Source organism: Pteronotus mesoamericanus, unplaced genomic scaffold (assembly GCF_021234165.1).
Source record: "Pteronotus mesoamericanus isolate MK-2021 breed Mesoamerican mustached bat unplaced genomic scaffold, CSHL_Meso_final contig_116, whole genome shotgun sequence".
Lineage (NCBI taxonomy): Eukaryota > Metazoa > Chordata > Mammalia > Chiroptera > Mormoopidae > Pteronotus > Pteronotus mesoamericanus.
The window spans coordinates 9456944-9466400 of NW_026555027.1; the positions used below are offsets into that span (position 1 = coordinate 9456944).

The 9457-nt window shown below is 57.4% G+C and overlaps 1 protein-coding gene across 1 annotated transcript; it reads left to right on the forward strand.

Moving 5' to 3' along the window:
• The first annotated feature begins 708 nt into the window (after positions 1-708).
• Positions 709-8778, forward strand: GATD3 (glutamine amidotransferase class 1 domain containing 3). The gene is made up of 7 exons (XM_054578907.1): positions 709-954; positions 1094-1146; positions 2308-2421; positions 3306-3425; positions 6422-6514; positions 7572-7728; positions 8612-8778. Exons 1-7 carry the CDS (start codon positions 796-798, stop codon positions 8738-8740), a joined length of 825 nt encoding a protein of 274 aa, XP_054434882.1. The 5' UTR covers positions 709-795; the 3' UTR covers positions 8741-8778.
• Positions 8779-9457: the final 679 nt, after the last annotated feature.

The window sequence follows — 9457 nt, forward strand, 5'->3', positions numbered from 1 at the left end:
GAAAAGGATAAAGCATCATCTATCCATGTGTGCGTTTGTGAACCGACTCATGGATAATAGGGTGTTTTTTTTTTTTTCTTTTCAACGTTGAAGTTCCAGTTGGTGGTTGAAAGAATGAGAATGTCCCCATTTTGCAACAATTAGTGCAAGGGCTCACACTGAGCATCAAGGGCAGCAGCAGAACAGACCTCGTGGGTTCCTGATGAAAGGACGCGCTCCCCCCGGCCCCACACCCCTTCTGAGTGGAGTGGAGTCGCGGGGTGGGGGGGGGGGGAGGGCCTGCAGTTTACAGGCGACACACACAGGGAAAGACCCACGTGGACTGCATCCGGATCTCGACGCAAACAGCACGAACACCTGGGAACCTCAGACGCCTGGACGTTGGCTCTTCCCTGTTCGGAAATGGCTTTTATGGATGACAAAGGACACTGAGGCTACTTCAGCGCAGTGGCCGGGCCTCTGCGCGGTCCCAGAGACACACTGCGGGCGCGGCCCTGAATACGCTGGAACTGGAAGCATGCGGCCGGACACGGGACAGGGTGTGGGTCTGGGCTGAGGGAGAGCAGCGGGGGCCGAAGTCCCAGCAACCCCGCAAGAGGCGCGGACTGAGGAAAACAAACTTCCAGTTGAAGGCTGAGTAGAGCACCGCCCGGCGACTGCGCAGGCGCGGTCCCTCCCACCTGCGCTCTCGCGGAGTGGACCGGGAGACTGCGCAGGCGCGGTCGGGCTCGTTCCGCTCGAGGCCCCTCCATCCTGTGACCCTGCGACCCTGCGACTCCGCTGTCCCCTAATGCCATGGCAGCTGTCAGGGCCCTGATGGCTCCCCGGCTAGCGGCGGCCTCTGCATTCACGCCGCTCCCCGGCTTCCGGCCGCTGCTGTCCAGCGGACCAGCACCCTCCCCGCGCGCGGCCTTCCACGGCTCCGCGCCGCGGCCCGGGGCCAGGGTCGCCCTGGTGAGTGCACGACCGCGGGGACGTGGGGCAGGGCCGCCGGAGGTCGGGCACCCCATCTCGAAGTCTGCCACCCCCATTCGAGGTTGGCCACCCCCCCCCCCACCACGTGGACTTCTCGTGACCCACGCTCCTCCCGCAGGTGCTGTCCGGGTGCGGAGTGTACGATGGGACGGAGCTCCACGAGGCCTCAGCGTAAGCCCCTTGAGATAGCCGCCCTGGGAACCGGGTTGCTTCCTCCGCCTCCTCAACGTCTGGAGAAACTTTTCTCCTATTAGAAAGGCAGAAGTGACTGACAAGGGACAGGGAGGCACAGAGGGAAAATTTAAAATTACATCTGTAAAATACAGGGGGACACAAATAAGCTTCTTAGGTATCGTCTGTAATGCTGTCACCAGAGTAAGCACTTCTCCGTGCTGCGGTTCTGAACACCCCCACATGTTACAAACTTTGGGATCAGGTGCCTGAGTTTTGGAACTGTTTTCTTTTTTTTCCTCCTCCATCAGCCCAGTTTCCATCCACACAGCGCCCTTGCAGCACCCTTGGCTGTAGACTGTCACTGATGTAACCTGTCAGTTGTTGACAATAGAGTTTGTGGAGCTGGTGGGTGGCAGAGTGTCCTGATTGGGGTGTGGGAACGACAGAGTGGAGAAAGCAAGGAGGACCCACAAACAGCCTGAAACCTCCCAGTACGTCAAGGAGTTGTATGTGGAGTGCCTAGGAGGCTACGGAGGAGCAGGGCCCCCAAGTGAGTACAGGCAGTTCAGGCTCTACTGGATGGTGCATCTCTATTTCCTCCAAAAGGGGGCAGTGACAGCACCAAGTCTGGGACCGACTGGTGAGTTATCAGTGGCATGCCTGCCGCAGAGTAGCCCTCCGTAAATGCTGCTCCCGCCAGCCGCCCTCCAGGAGGTCTGCATGTCTCTGTGCCTCCCAACTCCGTGACAGCAAAGTTGGGGAACACCAGGAATTGAACTTACTATCTTGACCCAAAGCCCTTTAGCCCCCCCCCCATCAATTGGCCTGTGGGAGGGAGACACCCCACAGCAGCCTGGGAATCCAAACATCTAGACTGGGACACCAGTGAAGTTGCCCCGCTCCTGCACCCCAGTTTGTAAAGGGAGCGTGGAGACCAGCTGGTCTCTGCAGGCTAGTTCAGTGACAGTGAATTCAAATTGTGGGCGTTTGGGTCTTTAGCAGTCCAACCACATCTTTTTGCAAAGCAAGTGGGTTATTAGCTATGCAAGGAATTTATACTTGGCGTTCAGCTAAAATCCTGTGTTTTTAAAAAACATGTTAACAGGTGAAGCTGGGTTGGGCCTATCTCTAAGGCTGGTCTGGTTTCCTCCCTTGCAGGGTGCTGGTGCACCTGAGCCGTGGCGGGGCCGAGGTCCAGATCTTTGCTCCTGACGTCCCTCAGATGCACGTGATTGACCACACCAAGGGACAGCCTTCTGAGAACGAGACCAGGTGTGGGTTCTACCCCTCTTGTCCTTGACTGTGAACAGGGGCAGGTTGAAGCTCCCTGAGAACCTGCATGCATAGCTGTTTCATTCCAGCCAGGGCCAAATCTATTCAAACCCATCCTTCAGCGCACTTGTCCCTAGGCGGGCCAGCCTCAGAGTGTTACCGTCCCTTGTGTACCAAAACACATTCCTGCGGAGTCAGCTCCTTACTTCCCTTTGACCAAAGGTATGCACCCCAGTTTGGCTGCCCCCACATGTCTTTGAGTAGCTCTGAGCAGCATTTCTGTTCCTGAGACCCTGCAGATCCACCTGTCCCCTCCTGTCCTGCCGGGACCACAGAGCAGTGGCCCTGGAGGCTGTGGTTGCCATGCCCCCTTCAGCTGGGTTCAGACAGTGAGAGATGGGTAACAGGAAGAGGCCACAGTGCTCTCTGCTGGGGGCTGCAGTCCTCGTCAGGACGCCTGTGGTTTCTTTTCTGCCTGGGACCCTGGCCTTGGGCGGCAGCAGCACCCACTGTGGCTGGTGCACTCACTTGGCACCAGAGCTTCCTGATTCCCAGCACTGTCCTGTCTGTTAGTTCCCCACATAAATGCTGTCTGCTTCAGACACGTGGGGTCTGTCTTCCTGGTGGCCCCTGGAAGCAGAAGGCTCCAGATGATTTGGGTGGGTTCTGAAGTGCTGAGCTGAAGGGTTCTGGCAAACGTCTATTGTGTAGACTTACGCCCCTGTAGCTCTATTACCGTCTTTTCTAGGTATTGATGTGAAATTCATGTGTGAAAGCTACTACCTGGGGCCAAGAAAACACAGCCTCTTTTGGGAGCCATCGTGCCTGATCTCCTGTCTGCACTGAACCTTTTCTTGGCCTTTTTCTGTGGTTTTTTCCCCCAGGAATGTTCTGACTGAGTCAGCAAGGATTGCCCGTGGCAAGATCACCAGCCTGGCCCAGCTAAATGCCGCCAGTCATGATGCGGCCATCTTCCCCGGGGGCTTTGGAGCCGCCAAAAACCTGTGAGTGTTGGAGCTCGGGGCCTTGTGCTCTTCACCTGGAGCCATACGTGGGGACCGGTAGTGACATGAGCCACTGCTGGGGTCTCACAGTCCAAATGATGCAAGTAGCTGCTCTGACAGGGAACCACTGTATAGCGTGGCACTTTGGTCCCATTTTGGCAAGACAGATTTTTCTCACCTGCTCCTTTCCGAGCCCTCTCGGCCCCTGGCTGCCGTCACGGGTGTGCCTCCCGCTGACCTGCCCACGGCATAGGTGGGCCTCCTCACGGCAAAACCGATCTGTGCGTGTGTGTCCCTGTGGGCCGTGCAGCCCGGAACACTGCCTTCCGGGCGCCTGACTGTTCTGACTGGAGGAAGGAGCCCTTCCTGGCTTTGCCCTGTGGGTCATTGCCACAGCAACTGGATGAAGGCCGTCACCATGGCATCCTTTGGGTTTCAGGTCCTCTTTCTCTTCTCTCATTCCTCGTCTCTTGCCCATTTCATGGAAACCCTCTGCACGACCTCACTGCCCCAGGGCCTGTCTCCTGCGGTGGCACAGGGCCACTGCGGTGGGGCGCGGGGTTAGTGGGGCGCACTGCACTACATGTGTTTGACGGAAATGCAGCAGATTAGAAAATCGGGCCCTGGATTAAGCGTTTTCCTGTGATACTTTTCAGAACATTCCTGACCCAGGCCCAGGGATCTGTGGTGACAAAACCCCTGACTGTGACCACAGGCAGCCAGCCCCGGGGGCTTGTCTTCCCACTGAGGAGGCCACTCCTGCAGCTTCCTCCTCCCTGCCCCCCGCCGCATGGTGCCCACCCACCCGGCGCAGCACTCCAGGAACTGCGCTTCCTCCTCTCTCCTCTGTCCCCTTTCCTCTCAGGCTGGGCGGGTGCTGCTCTGCCACCTCCCCCGGGGGCCCACGCCCTCCAGGCCTTCCGTTGTGGCTCACATCTCCCGGCCCGGGTGTCCAGCACCCCCCTCCCCTAGACGCTGCCGCCTCTGCACCACGTACCTGAGCGCTGCCCGGCCTGCCCGCTGGGCCCGGTTCTCCCCAGCTGCTCCTTTGTGGAGTTTCCACCTCCTTCCTACACCCCGCTTCCATTCTCCCCAGGAATTTCATCCGCGTGTTGCCTCAGCTGGCACCACGTCTGGATCACAAATCCCCGCTTCTGACTGCTTTTCCAGCTGCCGGCCCCAGAGTCCTGCGGGAACGTCCTGTTGACTGTTAGAGCCGGGTCCCTCACCTGCACTCACCTGCCATCAGAATTCGCCCCTCCTGTGGGGCGGGGGTAGGTGGGGCAAGTGAGGCTTCAAGCCTCAGCAGGGTCCTCGTGCTCGCAGTGCCCCCTTCACGCTGTTGGGACAGCTGGCCACTTGGTCGTTGCTGTTCCCCCTGCAGCGGCACGTTGAGCCCCCTGGCTGGCTCACTCGGGGCGTCCTGTGCCCAGAAGTAACGGGCAGAGGTGGTTACGTGCCCTAAAATCTCAGTGCTCACAGCCCTTCCGTACCGGGGCCTCGAGGCTCCCCGCCATCTGCTTTCCCCAGATGCGCCTGTTTTTCCCCCAGTCCCTAGAAGGCTTCGTTCCCTGCCGGGACCCCTGGCACCGCTGCGCACCCACTCCATGTCCCAAAACCCAGGCTTTGAAGGGATTTCTCCATGTCACCATCTTTGTGAGCCTCCTGGTAGGGATGGCAGAGGACTGTCTAGATCAGCTGGGCCTTAGCTTTTACAGACCACTGGCCTTACCTCTGACTGTCAGCACCATCCCTGGGTGTGTCCCCAGCGTGGCTAACTCCATACTTGGTTGATTTAGGAGCTCAGATAGGAGGGGCACCAGGTTCTTGGTGCGTCTGTGTCTTGGTGTTAAAGAGCGTGGGGTGCCCTGGGCCACCAGGCATGTCTGTGAGCGCCTCCTGCCCTGTGGGAAGCTGTGGCTCTTGGCCCTGGCCCCACTCGTTACGACCTTCCCAGAAGAAGGGTCAGCTTCCACATCAGTCCCTCCTACGCGGTAGCTGCTGTGGTCATCAGGGTGCAGCGCGCAGCAGTGGGCGAGTTCAGCGGTGACGGAAGTTACTTGGTTCCCCCTGCTTGGGACCTCGGTACCCTCCCTGGCACTGTTGCTAGCTTCTGTATTTCCTGAGTTACTCACATGTGTGGTCGCATTAAAAATTTAGCCAGATGATGGCCTCTTAAGCTCCCTGTTCTGTACCTCATACCTTTTGCTTAACAGTGTGGTTTGTTGGCCCGTTAGTTGTCCTAACAGCTGGGCGAACGGCCCAACTCTGGTGGATGCCCCTGATGTCTAATCCTTTCTTCTCTTCGTAGCTTTTTGGAGGTAGAGTTGACATACGCGTATTTAAAGTGTAAAATGATCACTTGACAGGTTTCCACACTGAGACACCGTGCCACGTGAGGAGAGTGACTGCCCGTCTGTCTTTCGTGCCAGTGCTGTGCAGCTGTCCCAGTGTGGCGGGGTGGGACCCACAGGCACTCCAGGGAAGCCCAGAGTGAGGCTCTCAGAAAAGAGGTGGACTTTGAGACTGGACAGGTCTCACGCAGTTGCCTTCCATGGAGACGGTACAGGTGGGCGCACACCCACCGCCTGGGAGAGGAAGCTGTTCAGACTCCTCAGTTGCTCTTGCTCTGGGGAAAGAGGTGGCGTCTTGTTTAATTTACATTTCTTTTCCTTGTCAGTCAAGTTGGAGCACCTATCACTGGTTTTAGGCCAATGATGTGTCCTGCTGTCTCTTGGTTTCTGAGCGCTAAGGACCACATGGCATGGCTTGCAGTCCGAGCCTGCCGCTTCGGTTTGCTCTGGTGTGTGCTTTCCCGCCTCACTTCTGCTGCCCGAACTCCTTCCTTGTGCTTTCCGTGTCTCTCCTTTAAAAAAAAAACAAAAAACCCAGAAAGATATATAATAACGGGAGAAGCCAATTTGGAACCACATGTCAGATCTCAGGTGTTGCAAATAGACAGGAGCTCTGAGATGTAAGGAAGCCTCTTCTTGTAGGAGCACCTTCGCCGTGGACGGGAAGGACTGCAAAGTCAACAAAGACGTAGAGCGCGTCCTGAAGGACTTCCACAGGGCCGGGAAACCCATCGGGTAGGTGCTGCTGGCCACAGGTGTGGGCCTGGCAGGGAAGCGCGACCTCTGGTGACCAGCAGGGGCAGGGGAGGGCGGTGGGCCTGAGGCCCGTAACTCACATGGGCAGCTGCTTCTCTGAGCTGTGTGGTCTAGAAAACTCTCAGCCCTTCTCTTTTTAAATGAGGGGGTTTCACAGGTGACTTCCAGCTCTGAAAATTCTGTAGTGATGTGGTTACATTAATCTCTCCTGAAGACTTAACAGGAAGGAGAGGAGATGGCTGTCACCTTCTAGAATGTTCCCCAGTCAGTCCTTCCCAAACTCCCATCCTTTCCCAGCACCCCTTCCCGGGGCCTCCGTCAGCCCTCCTGTCCTCGCTCAGCTCGTTGTGCCTCGCCTCCCACTCACTGCTGCTGTGAGCACCATTCCTGCCACGGTCGCTCTTGGCTGCCCTCCCTCGACGGGCAAGAGCAGTCGTGCCTACAACCAGGAGGGTCTCAGAGACGTGTGATGGAGACCCCATGGTCAGACCTGATTTCTTCAGACTTCGTGTCCACGAGTGTCTCAGGGATTGCCTCTCAGTCCTACTCTAACACGCTGCGTGGGTCGTCCATGTCAGTGAGCCGGAGCGCGTGTATCACTCACCCTCAGAGTCGGTCACCGTGGGGAAGAAGGCCTGGCAGGAGCACAGCAGTGCACGCGCACTAGGAACAAATTCACAGGGTGCAGGCTCGAGTGCCCCCTCTCCCTGCCCGGCTCCCGTGGGTGCTGCTCACTGCTGTATCACCGGCAAACAGAAAAAGATCAGTTTACATTAGACCCCTTTGTCCAAGTGGAAGGCGCAGGCTACAGAGGACGGTCCCCACCTGTGCTCAGCATCTCACAGACCTTACCAGTCACTTACCGCAGGCCTGCCCGGTCGCCATCCTGGGAGCCCCTCGGCACCAACGGCACCGGCCTAGCGTCCGAGCCTGGGAGCGGACTGCGCCAGCGCCTCCTCCCTGCAGCCTCCCCACACCCCGGCCTGGTGTCCACCTGTGCAGTCCAGAGCTGACCCCGTCATCCTTCGCCTTTCAGCTTGTGCTGCATTGCTCCTGTCCTCGCAGCCAAAGTGCTCCACGGTGTCGAGGTCACCGTGGGCCACGAGCAGGAAGAAGGTGGCAAGTGGCCGTACGCTGGGACTGCAGAAGCCATCAAAGCTCTGGGGGCCAAGCACTGTGTAAAGGGAGTGACCATATCCTTTCTGGCAGCGGGGGGCAGCGTGTGGCATGGGACCCCCTCTTCTGTGGCTTGGCAGGCAGCAGTCTCCAACCAGGAGCTGCGCAGAGCACCGTAGGCGTACAGGATCCCATGTGGGCCGGAGTCAGAGGAGCAGCATGTCACAATGTCCCTTTGGGTGCCTGTGCTGAAAGTGGCTCTGTCACCCTGGAGTTTCTGCTATGCATTCAGTATCGGGTGTTTGTGTTGCCTCTTCTGGCGCAGAGCAGCCAGCAAACCCCATGGCTGGTCAGTGGGCACAGGGCTGGCCCGGGGTTCTGCATAGGTCCAGGGCAGGTGAGGGTGAGGCCAGTTCTGTCGCCTACCAGGCTCTGGGTGACCTGGGGCAGAGCCAGGGTGGCGAGGTGGGTCCCGGGTGGAATTGGCCTCTGCACTGCAGTCACAGCAGCATGCAGATGAGCTTCCTTAGTTTCCTTCATCTGAAAAGCAGAGGTGCTGTGGCTGCCTCCAGGGTGGTGGTGGGTCCCGGGCCAGCACTGTGCACCCGGCCAGGGCTGCGGGGGCCCTGGGTCCGATGTGGGTCCCATGTGCACGCCACTGTATGGCTTCATGGAGCAGACACTGGTCTCTGAGGTGCAAGCTGCTTTCTTCCTTGGGAATGTGCTGGTCATGTTCTTGCTTAGTTCAGTTGTGTGGATAGTGCAGAAGGTGGGGCCCTGCTAGCAGATTCCACTGGGAAGAGTGTGTTTGTGTGTGAGTGAGTGTCCCCCGCAGTCACACTGGGAAGGACAGTGGCACTTAACTCGGAGGGCAGCTGGGAGCGGTGGCTGGTGCATGATTTATGCCTAAATCTCCTCCTCCTCCTTTCTGGGTGGTGCTTTTCCCTAACTTCTGTGCACGAAGCTCATGTGGACCAGAAAAACAAGGTGGTCACAACCCCGGCTTTCATGTGCGAGACGGCACTCCACCACATTTATGACGGGATCGGGGCCATGGTGACGAAGGTGCTGGAGCTCGCCAAGAAGTGAAGCCGCCAGGGCTCCGGGCTCCGCCTCATCCACCAGGTGGAGCTGCTCGCCTGTTTTCCTGTCCAGCTTGGGATCGGGCAGGAATTCCCGTTTATGACACACTTGAGGTTCGGGGCAAACCGGTGTGAGAGTGTCGTCCTCAGCTCAGTTCACCTTCCTTCCCAGGGAGGAGGGAGGCAGAGCCCATGCACTGGGAGCAGCTGGTCATTCCCTGCCCATAGGATGAAGCAGCACCTTGACTCCTTGTGCATCCCCAAAATTACCATCTGAGTCAGCTTTTTCAGGAAGCAGATCAGGTTAGAGATATTATTCTACGATCTCAGGTTTAGCTTGCTTCAGAATGCTTAGTGTTTGGAAGGGAAAATAATTTTAAGTTTGTAAATCTGATAATCAGAAAACCAAAAACATGGTTATTGACAGTTAAGGATTTTCTAATCCAGACTAAATATGTACTAATTAAAATGTCATGGGGATTTTATAGCAGGCAGCAATATGCCAGGTCTTCTGAAATTGGCAAATGAGGAATGTAAATGAGGTTTCTTAAATTAGTCTCAGTTCTCTTAAATTTCAGGAAGAAAGGGAAGTGGCAGATACTCTGCCTGGGCGGTAGGGCTGCCGGGCCGTGGGTGACGGTCAGGTTGGTCCCAGGCCATGAGCAGCTGCTGGCGTGAGATGTATACAGAAGGCGCAGTAAACTATGTTGTGTTCCTTTCATGA

Bases quoted from the DNA above. Each gene is read 5' to 3' on its own strand.
- GATD3 (XM_054578907.1), top strand. From the start codon at position 796: ATGGCAGCTGTCAGGGCCCTGATGGCTCCCCGGCTAGCGGCGGCCTCT. The intron at 2,422-3,305 runs GTGTGGGTTCTA...TTTTTCCCCCAG, and splicing joins CCTTCTGAGAACGAGACCAG to GAATGTTCTGACTGAGTCAG. The intron at 6,515-7,571 runs GTAGGTGCTGCT...TTCGCCTTTCAG, and splicing joins AGGGCCGGGAAACCCATCGG to CTTGTGCTGCATTGCTCCTG.